At 37.7% G+C, this 19,156-nt stretch overlaps 1 protein-coding gene across 1 annotated transcript in view; it reads right to left on the reverse strand.

Annotated features, from left to right (window-relative positions):
• Positions 1-19,156, reverse strand: part of trip4 (thyroid hormone receptor interactor 4) — a 79,936-nt gene that overhangs the window by 45,729 nt on the left and 15,051 nt on the right. Inside the window, exon 12 of the mRNA XM_014992573.2 lies at positions 3,480-3,582. Within this exon, the coding sequence (XP_014848059.2) occupies positions 3,480-3,582 (103 nt within the window). The remainder of the gene's footprint in view (positions 1-3,479; positions 3,583-19,156) is intronic.

Below are 19,156 nucleotides of genomic sequence, written 5' to 3' on the forward strand. Positions count from 1 at the left end.
ACGGCATCTGTTGCAAGCAAACCCAATGCACAAGGCTCATGTTTCACTTGTTCTGCCATCAAGCAGACCAGGAGTCCTGAGATGCCATCTATTTTTTTTCTGTTGATTCAGATGCAAACCACAGATCTAATCAAAATAAGGCAGCAATTCTTGAGTTGATGGCTGCGTTGCTCCTATTTTAATGGGCAAGATCAACATTTGCTGGAAAGATTTTATGGTAATTTTTTGATTAGCCAATATTTTCTTGCAAGAAGGTTCATTTCAGTGAATTACCAACTAATATTTATCATTTTCCTCGTAATGAAAAAATTAATTAGCTTAGCAACACAGTTTTTTGTTGCAAAGTAGGGCAATGATACAGGAAAAGTATTGTGAACAGACCCGTTGACCAATTTGTCTGAATTATATAAAATGAAAGATTTTTTCCAAGAAATGAATAATCATTGTGGTTTTCACTTTTAGCTAGAAGAGCTGGAATCTCAAGAGAGAAAAAAAGGAATAGATGATCATCATCATCATATGAAGGTCTCAAACAAAAATAAAAAGCAACCATAATTATTTCTATTTCAGAGGAGTAATAATTGCCGGAAGAAATTGAACCATTTCTTCTTCAGCATACTGTTAAGTATGAGATTGTTGGAATTGCCAGAAGCAAGTAGATCTTTTCCATGTAAGCAGCTCCAGCAGGGGGAAAAATAACTTGTGCTAAACCCTCACGAGGAAATGAGAGGCAATGCCTTGACCCGTGAGATGCTGTGAGAATGGGGTGGAAGAAAGGGTGAGAGATCAAGAAACTGAGATAGTGAAAAGCTAGCTGGTGATAGAAGAAGAAGGCAGGCTGGATGGTGTAGGTGCATGTAGGTCAAGATGGCCAATCCACAATCCAGACTAAAACGTACAGAGGGGAATGTGTGGAGATAAAAGCTATTTATTGCATGGGAATACACACATACAGTGGCATTCAAATGTTACTGCATCTTTGGTAACATTGATAGTCCTACCAAGTCTAAAATATCTCTGACAATGAAAATGTCTTTGGTGGAAATGTTTGTGAAGAATGAAAAATGTAATGACATGAAACTAAAATTTGTAATTTTACTAAGTAATTTTATTGTCTTATCTTTTAGATGGTCAACAACAGATGTCAAACTATAATGAATAATGACTATTATAATGACTATAATGTATAATGAATTTAAGCTTTAAAAAAAACCCACAACAAAAACTTGTCTCTTTATAACCAGAAACTCTCATTTTAACATGACATGCCTCCAGTATTCATTTCCTAATTCTGGCAGTTCAACACTTCTAGAATTGATATCTGATCAGATAAAATATTGATTTGCATGTCAACCAGGTACCAAACTAGTTTGTTAGTTTTTTTGAATAATACTATAATTAATGTGAACTGTTGCTGTGAAAGCTCTTTATGAATAAACTTTCCTTACTACCTGACTAAATTTAGTAAGAAGCCAATTAGCGACATCAGGCACTTAAGTTATAAAAGCTTGTCTCAATATGTGAAATAATTTAATCGATGCTGCTCTTGCTCAAACTGGACTTTGAATTTGAGTTAGTAGATATGTAATGCAGCTAATTACTAGATAAACACTTTCCTGCACAGTGCAAGGGGCTCTCACTCTCTTAGTTGTAATAAGGAAATAATTGTTAGAAATTGAATGAAAGCATGTTTTTGAAAAATCTCTGTGATTCAATTGTATCTAAATATTGCAAAGTTACTTTGCTCCACATTTGCAGAATAGGAAATATGTTTCTTACTGCAACAGTCTTAAAATGATCACAATTGTGCCAAAAAATATTATATCTTGGCTATTAAGTCTAATGCATTCTATTATTAACTGGTTACCCAAAAATCATCAAACCAAAAATTACATAAAGCTTTTAAAACTCTGATCAAATGTTGCTTTTTTTTTGTTGTCAGTTGCAGAAAACATCAATGGGCTAGTAAATATGTATTATTAGTCCGATTTGAAGATTTTCCCCTAAGCCATAATGAATCATATAAAAATATGATTCATCATACTCTTATGATGAATCATAAAAGTATGATTATAACTGTATAAAAGCTGCACTCACTTGCTATGCTCAAGTGCTAATATTATACACTAGAAAGTAGAGAGAAAAGGCAACTCAAGTAACCCAAGGCAAGTCAAAGTAAAAAAAACAAAAAAAAAACTGTTTATGTAATGTGACAAATGTTGATACTGGAGTTTCTATAACTGGATGAAGAATAAACACACACAGGGCAATGATACAGGAAAACTATTGTGAACAGACCCGTTGACCAATTTGTCTGAATTATATAAAATGAAAGATTTTTTCCAAGAAATGAATAATCATTGTGGTTTTCACTTTTAACTAGAAGAGCTGGAATCTCAAGAGAGAAAACAGGAATAGAACCAGATTGCAGCTAATGAGGAAATGAATTTCTCATATATACGTACTTTGACAGTTTACAACACAGCCATTTTTACTGATCTAGCCGCAAAGAAAACACAGGTTGCAATCAATCTCGATGATGTAAATGTGCAGGAAATGTAGCTAGAGATTTCCACATGCTGATCTGCTCCAGCGTCAGGGAATCTGTAATAATGTGACAACCTGTTATTCTAAACAAATTTAAAAACAGAAGTTTAGACATAACAGCCAGCTAGAAAATATTTCACTTCAGATGTGGTTTTGCTGACAAATGTCACACTGTGACAGTAAAGCAAACAGAGATCTGACTGCAACTGTATTTTTCTTTCAGATCAGCAATCTTTTTTTTACTACTTGACAGTAAAATATTTACCTACAACTTGAGATTTTAGTTGGTGTTTTTGTAAAACTCTAAATCATAAAAAAAAAAGAAAAAAAATAACAATTCACAAGAAAATAGACAAGAGTGCTTTGTGTAGTTTAGTCCAGGGCCTGCTACATTTTACCTGGAGCTTCTCAAACGCATTCTCCATCGATCTGAACACATATGAACGAGACACAGCTGCATAAACAATCCTCTCAAGTCTTTAGAGGGTTTTGAAATATTAACAAAAGAGCTTGCAGGTACATCATATTGCAGAGCCAGCTATGGCAGCAGAGGGAAAATGTGTTGGAGTCCTATTATAAATCACACAATTCCAGCAACAGAATTGCACACCCAGGCCTGGCTTGTCCCCCAGGCAACCTGACAGCAAAATCCTGTCTTAACATTCTGTGCCCAGAGAGAATCTATAGAAATGTGTGTGTGCTTGTGAGGAGGTTTATGTAGACTTTTGTTTTATTCATGAAAACATACTAATCAGGAACTGTACTTTGCATTATCATAGCGTTTCCACATTTGTATACGTGTGAGTATAGAGATGAAGACGTTGAATGCAGATGAACAGAAATGAGGACATTTGAGCTGGCTCAGGCTAATGTCAGCCACTCCTGTTTTTTTTTTTTTTTTTGCTCTGACATGAAAGGAGGAGAGAACTTACAGATCTTGTGCTTCCCTTTCATGGGGAATTTCACGAGCAGCTCCTGGGGGTTATTGCAGATGAAGACGAATGGCGAAGCAGACTCCTCACAGGTACCAGGGCACTGCAGAAGTGATGGAGGATAAATAGAAACGGTTTAGCTCCACTTTCACAAAGGAGTGTCACATCCAGATTTACATATGCCAACACTGAAAATCTGTTGATTCCAAACAGTCCTAAATCATCCAGTGATTCCTCTTTATTTGCCTATATTATGCTAAATGTCCTCCATGCCTGATCTAATGCTCTATGCCTGAAAGCATATGATAGTTATGAGTCTCGCTGGGTCTTAGGCTCTGTAATTGCACAACTAATGATGCAGTTGCTGAAGGGAGCAGCTGTCGCCCTGGTGAGCTATAAAGATGACACAAAATATATAACAAGCAGCATCCAAATCTGAGGCAATCAAAGACTTTCTCAGATGTGGTGTTGTGTGAATTACACTTTCAAACATATTTCAGGGCGTAGACTCGCATTAATAAAGCTGGTTGGGCCATAAAAGCAATGTTTGCACATTGATCCATCACCGAGATGAAAACCGCAAAGACGTCCGAATGTTTAGAAATCGTCGTCCACAGAAATGCATGTCATTCATGGTAATCGAAGATATTTCTGCAAAGCCGTGTGGGATGCCATAACACATTCCTGTGAATAAGAAGGTGTTTTACAGCTCATTATTGACACCAGCCCACAGCACACAGAGCGCAAGAGGCAAGAGAAAACCTCTCTATCCTCGTGTTATTGATTGGTCTCTCAGGTGAGAGTAGGGAATTGACTGACACAGTGACAAAGGAGTCATCTTTTCCATCACTGGCAGCCAACGGCTCTCAGCTCATCCAATTTCCGCCAGCACTATCAGATAGTGCCCATGATTGCATCTAGCCAGCCAGGAAGCGGCTCTTTTCGTGACAGCACGCTTTTTTTTTTTTCTTTTTCCCCCTCCCCCAACTTCTTACTCTCCCAGCCTCTCTATCTCCCACACACAAAAAGAAAGCACTGAAGGGTTGTGACAAATCTGCAGCTTTTACAAGAAATCAACAGAGTCTGCAACCCATTTGTAGGGTCTCTTGACAAACTGGGGAGAGATGACAGCGACGCTTATTTCTGACTAAAGCCCATGTCAACTTGAGTCTAATAAGATGGTGAGTGATAAAATATGTAAAGACTCAAAGCGTCATTAAGCACAGCTCAGGATCCGAGTGGAGGCTCTTGATTACATCCTTCAATGGCAAAATGACATTGCAATTTAAATGAAACTGGAGCTCACGGATAGAAAATTCATCTGATCATTACTGGAGGAAAACTTTAGCCGTTTTGAGGAATGCTAAATAATAGTGGAAGTTGTGAGTTTTAATGTGTCTTTTAATGAGCCGAGGTTGAACCTAGAAATAATCCAGCTTTTCTCAGCTTCTAAAATGACTTAAACCTGACCTCGAGTGTAAAAACCAAAAAGCATAAATGAAACAAAAATGAAAGAAGAATTTAAAAGCTAAGGTTAAAGACCCACAATACCTTTAAAATACATAAAGCACTGAAATGTAAAGGGGCTTTAGTTTCTGTTTAAACAAGGCTATGAAATCCAACCTTCCCCATTATCAGTGTCGCTATATGGCTGAGACAGTTTATGGTTATGGGGAAAAGAAAAAAAAAAGTACATCCTATAATTCAGAAAGGTTGTCGAACCTGATACAGCAAGAATTACATGAAGATAAAGTGGAGCGCCGCCTATTCGTGACTTAGTATTTAGAGATATTTCCGTGGAATGCAACTCCAAATTATTTACAGATTTTTCCCAAGAGCATAAGCTAAAATACTAAAAAAAAAAAGGCAGCTTCGAAAACTGAAATACCTAGATCAATGCTACTTCACACACTATTGGCTGGCGTTTGCAGAGCAGCCAGTCCAGGAGTGCCATTTGTTTTTCTTGGCGCCGATTGAAGAGGGAAGATGAGGAAGACTATGGATATTAGCTTCTGCTGTTTACTAATGCATTTTAAGTTATATTTGGTATGTGAATTATTAAGATGGGCAGTGATGAGCGGTTTTAGAGAGTATCTAAAGTATTTGTGGATTTCAGCTATAAGCTGGTGTCTGTGGGCCTTTCTTCTTCACTGCCTTTCTTCTTCACTTGTCACGCTGTTCAAGTTTATAGAAGTTTGTGTCTTCATGCACCTTGATTATTTTCTTTTCCACTTACTCTGTTGTAGATTTGCTGCTATGCTTAGGATTATGGTCCAGTTACATGACCCAGTTTTAGTCAGGACCAATGTGATGGTCTCATGTTGGACTCTAGAACACCTTCCATCCACTGGACCATGTTTTTATTATGTGATTAGCATCACTTTTCCAATCATAGTTATTCTAACATAATATTAACACATAAAAGGTGGGCTGCAAAATGCATCACAAAGAACTCCTTGGCCTGCACTAAAAATATCAGCTAATTATAAGTGGACTACATTTGGGCTCTCAATGCCCATAATCTGTGATGATACTTGCCTTTTTTATTGTATGCAGCAGAAAATGGTTAAGAAGGGAATTTAAGTTGGTGTGCTAAAGATATTGAGATGAAACTAGAACATGCTGTTGAAACTGAAATACATTTTTCAATGTATCAATAAACTACTTAATGTTTAATATATGTGCTTACTTATTCAACCCAGAAAGAGGTTATCAAGTTGCAAACCATATCGTCATCACAACATTCACCAACATTATTGCACATAACATGTTCTTTACAACTATTGTGCAGTCTTAATAATTTAGTTACATTTTTTTTTCTAAACTACACATACAATTGAACACCCATAATTAATTCGTTAGGATGAATGTTGTTAATGCTGCAGAATATCATCAGCTCTGATCCGTTTTATGTGTGTGCTAGTGATTTAGCATCAAACTGCAACATCAGCATGTAGTTAAAGTAATGACGCACACCCGCCATTCACTGCACCTACACTTGTTTTTAAACACACTGACCTCAGATGGGCTCATCTGTGATCCTAATTACTTCATCCGTTTATATGAACTAATCTTATTGTTTGAGCTGCTGACACTAATCCTCACACTGCTCTGCTGGTCAACTCCTGCTCGAGCTTAAGCCACCATCATGGTAAGATAATAACAATAAAGTCATACGACCAACATGAACCATACAGCTATTCCCGTTTCTGAAACAAGGCCATTCACACAGTGAAGGTGTTGTGTGTAAATGTATTATATTTGTGGCTCGTTTCTTTCTGCAGCAATGTTATGTTATGAAGATCCTCAACAACTTCCTGATGGTTGATGGTTAAATTCTCTTTTTTCTACATCTTTTTCTAAAATAATTTATGATGTATCATTTTTTCTGATTGTGTCCAGGACTTTTATTTATTGGTGGAACTTTCCCTATGATGTAATGTTTGTTTGTAGATGTAATTCTGTGCTTAAGATTTCCCCGTTTTCATCCTGATGATTATACTGTCCCTTCAGGTTTCTAATAAATCTTTCACCGTACTTTAAAACGCTTCTAATAACCTGTTGTGGAAGACCGAATCAAAGAGGATGCCCGCTAACACCTGGTGCCTGTTGTCGCACTAGAAAAGCACTTGAATCTAATTTTACAATCAAATTTACTGCTGCTCCCCGAGGTCTACTTGAGGTTAATGTACATGGAAAACCGTCTGATTTTCTTAAACAGAAAAATACCAGAAGGAGAATCTTTTAGTCTCTTGTTTAAATAGTTTTTGTTATAGAAATATGTGTAAAACCATTTCATTTCCCCAAAGTAATTTGTTGCTTAAATCCCTTCATTTTATTTAGACAAGCACTAAATTGAGCTGGGAGTACTTTTCTAGCCATTTAGACTAACTGCAAATACAGGCTGACAAAAAAAAAAAAACTACTTTCCACTGGGGAATCAGTAAAACAACAGTTTATAGAGGTTTTGTGATGTAGAGACCGATTTTTAAAGCTTGTTTTACAAACTGTTACAGTTGGGATAATTTCATATCAGGCAGAAATAAATGTTGCCCATTTAATCAAAGTAAACAACGGATCATAAGTTGTCAGACAAAATACAGTAGAAGAACAAAAAGAGCATAATAGATTTACCAAACAAGACAGAAAGCCTCTCTCTGCTTTCTAATACAACAAACAAATTCATTCGTCATTAAATTCTTTATAATTTCTAAATCTAAAAGGCACTTTATTATGTAAAAATCAAGCAGACATTTTGAAGCAAATAAAAAAATTAAACAAGAGTCTGTAATTCATGTTTTGTTATTCAGTGTTTATGCATCTCAGCAAGATCACTGTGTACCCAATTGAAGTTTCAAAATCCAACTATTCCACTGGGAGCACAAGAAACGAGTCCACTTCCTTGTTATCATAACATTTTAACACAGCACTCAGTCTGCCTTTCTTTCTCTCACTCACCAGATGAGAAATATCACGCAAGCATGCTGCTCTTTCTGCAAATGTGCTGCCATGTCTGCGTGAGGCTTCAAAGAACATTACGATAAAAGATACCAAAACAGACGCTTGGCAATTTAACACACTGTTAAACAATGTCACATGTTTCATGACTGAAAAGTGGCTTATATTTATGGCTGTACAACACAATCACTCAATTAATGCAATGAAAGATGTGGAGAAATCCATAAAATATGTGTTTCGTTAAGCCAAAAATGCAAACTTGAATACATTTATTCAGTGTGGAAAACATCCTACAGCAAATAGCAAGTTTTTTTTAATTACAAAAATGCCAGAGGCACAAATATTGGCATCTCCAACAATTCCTACCAAAACATGTGCAGCAAAAGAATTTACTTAACTTTCTGTTCAGTTTTTAAGAAGATTAAAATGTATCTAGGAATTGTTTTACTTATTAATCGATGACTTCCAGTTTCCCTGGCTTATCAATATTACATAAGAGGCCCAGTTCAAAATGGGAAAAACAATTTTCTGTGTATTCAAATTTCTCTGGACTTTCCTGAAAGTAGCTACTTCCCTACACTTGCCCATGTCTACAGTCATACTAGTAACTCAAAACCTAAACCTGCGACAAACGGGTTTGTATGAGGACCCAGATTGATCTTGCCACCAACGATGACGAAGCAGATGACAGGAGATGTAAATGTTCACTTTTTGGAGAACTGCACCAAAAGGTGGCATCTATAAACCACTGATTATCCAAAAATAATTGATAGGCTTTTTACTCCTCTTTACCAGGAGCGTCAATCACAGCAGATGTTGTGATAAAACAAAAAATGTACCAAATCCAAGTGAGAGCAACATGGTCTCATAGAAATATCATACACCACAAGCAAGACCACAGTTGGAATAGATGAGATGTTTTATTTGGAAATTGATTTTTCCAAGCTTCCAGCTGGAAATACAAGAACACAAATAAATGCTGAAGAAAAGTCAGACTGTCTCTAGTTCAATATCTAATATGGCTACTAGGCATATAAAATTTTATGAAAGGTCCAGATATATACAATTTATTAGCAGCCCTCATGGTCTGTTTGTCAATAAATAAGTAGCCTACAGTGAGTGAAGATGCTCTTGTAATGTTTGTAGAGCCACCAGTGAGTAGCTTCACAACAATCCCACTGGTGCGGTCTATTTATACTGAGAAGTCAGATCTTTCAGGTTCCCAGTCAGAAATAATAAAAAAAAAAGGCTGGACTTTTGACAACGCCATATGCCCTCATCACATATAAAAACATAGTGAACTATTTTTAGCCCCTCTGACAGTTCATGTTAAACCGGTGGGACACAGAGCACAATATCCCTGTGTCAACATGTTCCTTCAGTGCTTGAAGGCATACAATGGAATGAAGCATCGTTGTCGACTTGTGTTGTCATTAGCGCGACAATTAGCAAATCTCACTGATTTTCCCCACATAATCTCCAGATTAGAGTTCCCGAGACAAATGCGCCACAAAAGTAACAGGAAAGATTCGACACCAAGCTCTTCATGGAGTCATTGGCCTCATTTAGGATCATTATAAACAAATCACTCGGTACACAAGATGGCTGGGTTGTTAGTGGTTCCTCAAGGAAACAAAATGGTGGTAGCTCCGTTCAGTTTTCATGGAACAAGCAAAGCTGCATCCAGAGCTGGAGTGTGTTCATGTGAGACCCTGCCAGTTGCTTGCTCCTTCATCCTCCATTAGCTAATTAGCATTTAAAGCTGTTGAATGTGTTGCTTTGCCTCACTGCCTCCACCACCTAATTGTTTCCATTCCCTGTTAATCAAAAGGGCACGAAATATTGTGGTTGTGTGACAAAGAGGTTTTCTCAAGCCCTCCATATTCATCAAAAAGGCTCTAATAAAGTAGGAGTGGGCTTGTTTACACATTCAATTTAATTTGTTTGTTGTGGAAGAAAAAAAGTAATAATATGAAATCGATTATTTTGACTTATACAAAAACGCAGCAGGGGAGCAAAAACATTGATGTGTCTGCCTGTTAGTGCGTTAAGTCAGGCAGGAACACAGCTTTGGGGCATTCTGTGCAAAAAAGGACAAATGTGCTCAACGATTTAAGTCAGCTGCATTAAACTGCCTCAGTGTGAACGCTGTTTTACAAGCTAAATGCTTCCAATTTACTTTCCTTTTGAAGCCGGACAACTGTGAGACAAAAAGGTTCTGCTTGCTCATAAACTCCTCTGACATTTGGCTAATGTTCAACATAGAAATGCATGTCTGCCGCATGGCTGCGGTCCAAGCTGCTTTCAGAAAGTAGATACAAGCACACTTTAACCTTGCCAGTGTGCCAACAGATGATAAATGCAGCCATCAGTCTTGCATTCAAGCAAGAGTGCTGTTCCCACATTTGCTTTGCTGTGACAATGTGGGAAATGTGCTTATTTGCTCTCTTGCCAATGGTAAAATGGGAGGAATATTAAAACTGCAGCATATGTATGTTGAATTTAAAGCTAGTGACAGCAGCAAATTAGCTCAGCTCAAGGGAAATAAGGTAGTTCTATAGTTTATATAAAAAGATAAAGAATTTTTGTTTAATTTAAAATGTTTTTTATGTATTCCAAAGTTTACTGAATTAATATGCAAATAAATACTTGAGTAGATTTAAATAGAACAAAAATAGACCTATGAGTAACCTTTTTTTTTTTTTTTTTTTTTTTTACAGTGCATTCAAAACATGAAACTAGAAACCAAAAAAACTGAAGGAGGTGACAGGTCTGTAAACAAGTGTACAGTAGTTGCCTTCTGTAAATGCAGAACAATAAGGAAAATTATCATCTTCATTCAATTATGTGAATGTTCCGGTTTGAATTTTTCCAATTTGATTGTTTTCATTCTGTTACCTCTCATCTATAAATATCATATTCTACATGCATCAAATCAACTAGTTGGCTGGATACAAGAGAAGGTGAGTCGACACGTTACATAAATGTCAAGCATGTTTGGAATATGTACAAATCCACTATATGGTAGAGAATGGACCAAACCTCTATTCTGAATAACTCTCCTTTCTGACAAAGAAGACCACATGCTGCTCATTCATGTTTCAAAATACTCATACACATATGCAGGTAGTAAAATTATAACTACAAATAGCCATGCGCCGCAAAAAGCAAAACATTGAAATACGGATTGTCAGATATATTGGATTATAGCGGTCAAAAAATATTTAAAAATATTTTAAATGTACTTCACAGAATAGGCACAACATGAGTCCAGTTAGGTGAAACCAACCTGCAAAATTTAATTTGGTAAAAATAGAAACTATAACAGTCTCTTCAAATAGTCCCAGTTTAATTAATATCCAGCTATTTAATTTGCTTTGTTTAACCCCGAGGGGATTCAAAAATAACTAAAAGTGATATAATGATCATTTGAGAAAAAAAAAAAAAAAAAAAGTAAAAGGGTGCCAAAGCACTAGCTGCTGGAAGAAAGCCCCTGGGCAATATCAGTGACTTTAAGAGCATGAAAAGAGGAAAGAAAGAGAACTAGCTACTGTTTTTACGATAATGTAATGGACTGAGCGTTATCGTTTGTCAGCTTTGCTTTCGTAACACATTGGCCGTCTGTTTTATATATTGCACAATTTACTCTCGGAGTGCTTTATCACAACTGCTGAGATCTATGTGCTGAGATCTAATAATAACAACATAGATCTTAATAAAAGGGACTGAACCAGAGGAAAGATTTGACAGCAAGAGCCCAAGCTTGTCAGCTAACAGCACAACAAACCAACACTGTTCCCTCTCTCCTCTCTCCCTGGCTCTTTTCTGCTACTGTCGGCAATTAAGGGCAGCAGAGACAAGTAATCTCCTTCTGGGCGACAGGGCCAAACCAGAACAGGCATGTGGAGTGGGCTGTGCAGTCAGGAGGGGGGTTGGGGGCTAGGAAAGGGGTGGGGGGGACTGTGAGACTGGCCCCAGCATCAGCACTATAGCCAGGCCCTGCTTGGCTGCACTCAATCTCAGCCCAATAAAAAGCCCTTCATTGGCAGGGAGCAACTGAGCCAGACGGGCTGGGAGCATGTGGCTTTTAAAAATGAGGAGGGTGGATAAAGGGATGGGGGGGCAGGGAAGGGGAAGAAAGGGAACTAGAGATGGGAAAGTGACAGAGTAAATATGAGGAATACGATTCAGCAAGAAAGGTATTCTAATACGAGTCTAAGGCGACGGAGAAACACCAAGACAGAGATTTTGACAGATAGGGGACAACAGAAAAACCATCTGTGTCTTCCCACATAAGACACTTGTGAAATAGTGTCTCGGCAGCTCTGTCAAGGCTGGCCTTACCCTGGGAATGGAGAAACAGATGGGTTTGTCTATGAGCAATGGGCTACATGTGAGAGGTGAAAGGCTGCTGTTGGGAAATGGATGCAACGGCGTCGTTCACCGATCGCTCTTTAATTCATCATGTTCCCCCAAACAAAACAACCTTGTTCCTGGCATGCATCAAGCCGCCACAACCAAAAAAAACACCACTGCCCCGAGGAAACTCGGACTGGAACCCAATGAGATTCATGATGCATGAAGAGTGCGTGCGTGTGCAATTACAGATGTGCAAACACCGCACACACGCAGGACTGACCCTGGAGTTTACATTACTTCAAATTGTTCAGTCCTTATAGTCTTTACCTATTTTTTAATGCTATGGTTGTTTTTGCAATTCACAGTGAGTCTTTGCTACTTAGCTATAGGGTATTTTAGTAATTGAGCAATCTATCGAAAATATCCTGGAATGATCAAATCATCTGATAAATTAGTTTGTTCTTGAAAAGATGTGTCCACCTTTCACCATATTGTTTTTTTTTTTGTTCAGAACGAACCTAATCCAGCCTTTTATTTACAGCCAGTTCAGTAATGTTGAAAAGTTTTGTTGGGAACATGTATTGAAGTACTGTCCATAATATTGAATAATATTAGTTTTACAACAGTATTTTATTGTGTATGTTGGTTTAAGCACGTTCTTAAAATGGGAGGTTGCACGATTCACCAATGAAACTAGAGGTTGTGATTGAAAGAATGAAAAGAAATGTTTATATAAAGAAAGAATAACCTAAAACTCGCTGTTTGTTCTATGTACTTTCAAACTCAATTTTACCCTTATCGTGCCGTTCTTTTTTTATTGTCCTTTCTCATTACACCAGGTTCCATTTTATTGTGGTTTTAGTACTAAAGAAATGTGCAGCTTCAAACTAAAAATGTTACGCCAAGTTAACTCTGTTTACTATAGAAATTGTTTGATTCTCTTTTTTCAAACAGACCTGAACTGAAAAGGTTTTGTATTATTATTTTTTTCCCTTATGAGCTTCAATATCTCTTAGTCACAGGTAATGTAAAGAGAAGGTGTGCAACGATAAAACGATCATCTGTAAAACACATAACTGCTTAGGGGTGTGGGGGAGAATAATACAAAGTTAAATGACAAAGAATTGAGCAAAGAGTTCTTTGAGGAATTGTCGCAGCCCTGTATACCTCTTTATTCTTTATTTTTTTAAGAAATCTGGGTTTAGGATCAGTTTATTAGTGAAATTGTCCACAATTCCTGCTGTTTAGACTGTGTATATTTTTTAGTATTTTGTCAATCAGCAGCTGTGGTGCTGCTTTTACAATGTTGCTCCAGTTCTGTCATTACCCTAAAAACTTGCCCTCCAGCACAACCAACGAGCAACGTATCATTACTTATAAATCTTGTCATCTTATCAGCAATAGCACCTTAAAAAAAAAAAAAAGCCTCTGGCAGCAGTACTGAGAATGAGTGAGGTGAAAAATAGGTAATCAGGCCGGGCTGTGCAGTTGATATTTCTGCTGTCTCCTCTCCTCAAGGGGACAAGTCGGCTAGTGGATATTAAGCAATTTTAAAGTAAAACACCTGCTTTTTCCTAAATTGGCCTTATGCTTTTTATTACAAATGATGCAGCAGGTGAAATACATCCAGAGATCGATTCTCGGATGTTTCATCTTCATGACAGCTTTGCTTACTGGCGTTCTTGTCAATCGCGACTTGTTAGCTCAGCTTACAAATGTCAAAAAGTCATTAAGAGGGAAATTAGATCTTCAAGTTCATCTTTGTACTTTTAGATAAAGATTATATCAAAAAGACACAACCCACAACCAAAAAACACCAAACAATAAGGGTTTGACTAGTCGCACAACAAGACAGTAGTTGTGTGCAATATTGTCCAAAAGGCTCAGACTGTGAACCAATAAAGCTTGTATTCTAAAATCATTTTCATACTTTCAAAAGATTCCTGAGTGTTAACTAATTTACTCCAATCTGGCCTTTGCTGGTAATGCAAACTCCCTCTTCCATCTGCTTCATATTAAAAAGCCTGCAGCAATTCAGCAGAAATACTCATTCATGTCACATTTACCGTAAAACATCTGTGAAGCAAAGTGTTGAGTTTCGTTAGAAGCAACTCAAAATGATGAAACAACTGAAAAGCAGTGCTGATCAGAACAAATAAACAAATGTGGCTTTTCTATGAAAAACTGAAGAAAAGAAAAAATCAAAGTGCATATGTCGAAAACATAAAATCCCGACAGTCGTAGCAGCGCTTAAGCTCACTTGTGAAGTACAGTTGATAGCCAAATGACACGATGTATGGAAGAGTACTTGCATGCAACATGTCAAGCATAATTTCATTACTTAGTGAATAAGAGTTCTCTCTAAAAATATATCTGTCATCCTTTACAATTCATTTCTCAATGAGACAGAGATTGTACTGGCTGCTGCAGTTCCCTGCTTTTTCTCGCTGTCTGAAGATAAATCCGACCAAACTTGTCACCTCGTTTGCACACACACCTTAACAAGCTCTTACCACAAATTCTCTATACGAGATCAGGGTTTTGCGATGGTCACACCAAAACATTGACTTTATTGTCCTTAAGCTACTTAATGACCACTTTGACTTCATGTTTAGGGTTATTATTTATTGGAAGACCAAGATTCAACTTCCTACCTGATATATGTTTAGATGTTGCTTCAATATTTCCACATAATGTTCTTATGAGCTATACCAGTTCCTCTTGCTGCAAAGCAGCCTCACAACATTATGCTGCCATCCCGGTTGGGACGGTGTTTCCAGGTTTACAACGGTTCTCCAAATTTGACAATGGGCAATACGGCCACAGTTCCACTTCAGTTTCATGAGAGCGCAAGACGTTTCTCCAAAAATGAAAGCTTCTGTCCCAAATTCCAAATGATTTTTTTTTTTTACCTTTCTTTCTGAGTAATGGCTTCTTCCTCGATGAGTGGCCTTTCAGCTCATGTTGGTACAGGATATGATTCACTATGGAAAATGACTCTGTCTTACAAGCCACCAACAGTCCTTAAATCAGGTCTCCTAACACTACATGTACAACGTAAATAGAGATTTTTGTTTTTACAATCACATTTCCTGCCATTGCATTATAATTCAGTAGTATAGCTTTTTCTAAAACAGGTAGCAAGTGGGCAGGTGCTTTTTTTATTTTTGCTAATATCAGGCATAGTTATTAGATCAAACAGGGACAAAATACCCCAGCAACCTTTCCACCTAAAACAGGGAGCGACTGAAACACTCTCCAAGTTGCACGGTGGCAGAATTAAAAATTTAACACACTCCTTCACCTACCGAATCAACTGGTGTCAAGTTGGAGAGTGAACATTAATTATCCAGGAGTGTCCAACACCGGCTCCTGAATTTTTTTGTACATTATTAATATCCTCAACACAACAAGAGCCATGTCTCATTATTAGAAGCTCAGTACCAAGGCCACGAGTTCCCAATTACTGCTCCAGTGTCTGCTCAACTGAAAAAAACATGTTAATGCCTTTTAAAATGCTTCTGAGGAGTTAAAAATGTCACAATTAGGTGGAAATAGAAACTTGGGCCTATTTTCTGCATTTCTTTAGTTAAAAATAAAGCCAATGTTTTTATTTTCTTTAACAATTTATAGTGCGTGACAATGAACTATAAAGAATCCTGAAGGTTTAATGCATTATTCCACCCGTTATATTTGCGCAGTAATATATTTAGTTTGAGAACACGTCTGTAGGCCATGAATTATAGTTATTTGCATGCAAAATATAGCCGAGTTGCCAGAGTTCCCTTCAAAACAAAAGCTGGAGGAAATTAGGTTGAACTTAAATCCCTGTGCTTAATGTGCACAACAATCCTGCTTAATAGAAACAGTGTTGGTAAAGAGAAAGCCACACATTGGCCTATTTAGTCTGCACTCGTGCTGACAGGTGTTGTGAAGTCATGTGTCTTTGTAGGGAGATTCACACAGAGTTCCTCACTTCTGCCAGTTCCACTTTCCCAGCCATGTTTATGACTTCACCTCCTGTGGAGGCCCTCTGGCCAGAAGAAAACAAGACGGCCTCTCAACAGTCAGAGCTTTTTAGACTCAACAAGCGAGCGGCTGGAACTTTCCGGCGAAAAGGGCTCCTATCTTGTGCTTACAGCTGAGCTTCTGTCTGATGAGAGCAGGGGCTCTCACCAAATTCAGAAAAATGTACGCTGATTTCTAACGTGCGGCACAGAACGGAGTTTAGAGCAAGAGACGGGTTTTATTAACAAAGAGAGTGGACGGTGATAAAGGGGCGATAAATTCAATAAAAGCTTGTGTACAATGGATTCTTGAGTGAAAGTAGATTTCATTGTTGGGAAATGTAAACAGGAAAACTGCTCCTCTGTTACAAAATAGAACAGAGAAGAGAAGAGATATTTTGATGTCTGGCTTCAAAGAAAAAGAAAAAAAAAATCTGGTAATCAAAGGCACTAAAACTTTTTTTTTTTCCACTCCAGTCTCTTTCATCCAGGTCCCCTGAACACAGGTGCTGTCAGCAAAGAGGCTGTTATGTTGAGCAAAGCTACAAACCACTTCACAGTGGGCATTTGTTGTCATAAAGTGAAAATCGAGAAGGATGGTAAAATGTATAAAGACGTCTGTCTCTTAAGGTGAATATTTGCTTTGATACACTGACACGGGAGTGCAACCCCTGCCATCTGTGTTCACTCAGTCACTGTGGGAAATAACTGCTCCTTCCTATGGAGGTTGGCAGTCTGCACAGTTTAGGCGGGGGGCATTCAGGGAAGGCAGTCCGTTGACTTTTATCCCGGGGGGAAGTTTAGGTTATCTTCATCCGTCTCTACAAAAACTTACAACATATTAAGATAAACTGACTGATGTGTGGAACGGAGAAGAATCTGTTAAGTTATGCTTTTACCTCCCGTGAGAGCTCAGATTTTTAGAATTTTAAAAGCATGGGGGACTGGATAGATACTTTAGCATTCCCTGTGTTTAAAACTTAGGCGTTTTATTTTCATCGAGGGAGTAGGATTTCATCAAACTAATCTCTCCATGCACAACTTTCATTATTGCAGCCTCTCTAGCTCCAGGAAAAGGAAGTGTTTTTAAGTGAGTTTTTTGGTGGATATCCTTTAATTGAGTGTGGAAGAGAGTAGATGGCTTGCTATGGAGGACAAGCCGTCTGACTAACTCATCATAAGAACTGCTAACAAAAACGTTATTAAAGTCTTAAAAGGCTTTGTTGTGATGACGTGCTGGCGGCGGAGTGTCAGAAAGAGCAGAAATTTTCAAGGTGTTTAAATTGTGACGTCAAAGTTCTTTTAACCCTTTTACGCCCGAATTTCAAATGTCTACCTATATATTTCTTCCTTATTTTAATTGTAAGTAGTTATTTAAATGTCCTGTGAGATGACATATTTACCCATTTATCCATAACTGGAACTTTCAATATCCAGTAAGTTATTCTAGCAATTTACCGTCTATAAAACGAGTGCCCCCAGATTAATTTCACTCTCTGCAGCCGCAGGTGTGAAATTACCGTAATAACCCGATATTGGCTGGAAAGTGCAATGACTCCCCTTTCAGAAACCACTGGAATTTTTCAGATAGTGCCAAGTGTGGCAGAATTACGGTCCTGCAAATTTGGATGTGTTGCCGGCGACGCGTTCCGGTTTAGAAGGCTTAAGCCATGTTTGGTATATACAGCATTTTTATAACAACTGATGGTAACATAGTTACTTAATTGTGCTATAAAATGAAACTATGTGCCTGGAAAAGACATAACACTGCCCCTTTAAACTCTAGGAAAATTAAGAATTCACTTTGATTTGATCTAAATCAAGGCGAGACACTTTTTGTTCTATGGTCTGTCTGAAAATAACACAAACAGGTTGAACTAAAGGCCAGGGAAGAGAATGGCTCTGTTGCTTTTGGGAAATTCCAATGTTATTACAGTGACATCTGGACTCAAAACGACTGGAGAAATTGCTCGGCAAAAGAGCTGCTCATTTAAATGGAAAAAAGATGTGTTCTTTCACGGTGATAACATGCCTGTTTTCCAAACACGAAGCAGAAAACACCTGGAATGCTATTCGTGCAGCGCTGACCACCGGCAATTTGAAAGGTAAGAAAATGGTGTTGCATGTAAATCAATACTCTGCTTCACACACTGAGCCTGCAAAAGCAATTCATGTCATATTTGCCCAGTGAAACGTGGCAGGGGGGCCGGTGCACCAGAGCTTTAAGAGACCTCACTAAACGTGGGAGACGGACAAGAATGAAGTAGTCACAGCTTTCATTCAAGTCAGTAAAAATGTGAATTTTCTCTCCAGTGTCGCCATGTGAAAATTGCAATATTGTTGATAAATCAAAACAAGAATTTGCTTTCAGTGTGAAATGTCAGAGTATCTCTTTTTCTGTAGTCTCCCCATCTTCATGTTTTTAAACCGCTTACTTCACTATTGTAGATGTAGCAGAAATAAGGTTAGGTGACTGTCAGGCAACACAAACCAAAATATTTTAACTCAAAATTAAAAAATGTCTCAAATCTTTAAGGAAATTTTAATACGATGTATTTAGACTGCATGTTTCATCTCAGTATCGAGCAGTTCAGAGGTTTTCCAAGCGTTAAAGCATGTCTTATTCATATATCACTCTGAATTAGTTGGGCATATGGGGCACACTATCTTGTCGATGAAACAGCTTTTACTGGGACAGATGTATGTATTGAAGAAAAATTATTTTAGCTGACAAATACTGGCAGATGTCACACACACACACAAAAACATGACAACCAATTGCGTTTTGTATGACTGATCTAAAATTTTTAAGTCTAGTTTTTAATTTCACACCCCATATCATTCTCAGCCACT

Source organism: Poecilia mexicana, unplaced genomic scaffold (assembly GCF_051168715.1).
Source record: "Poecilia mexicana isolate PSO_F unplaced genomic scaffold, ASM5116871v1 scaffold_3, whole genome shotgun sequence".
Classification (NCBI taxonomy): Eukaryota; Metazoa; Chordata; class Actinopteri; order Cyprinodontiformes; family Poeciliidae; genus Poecilia; species Poecilia mexicana.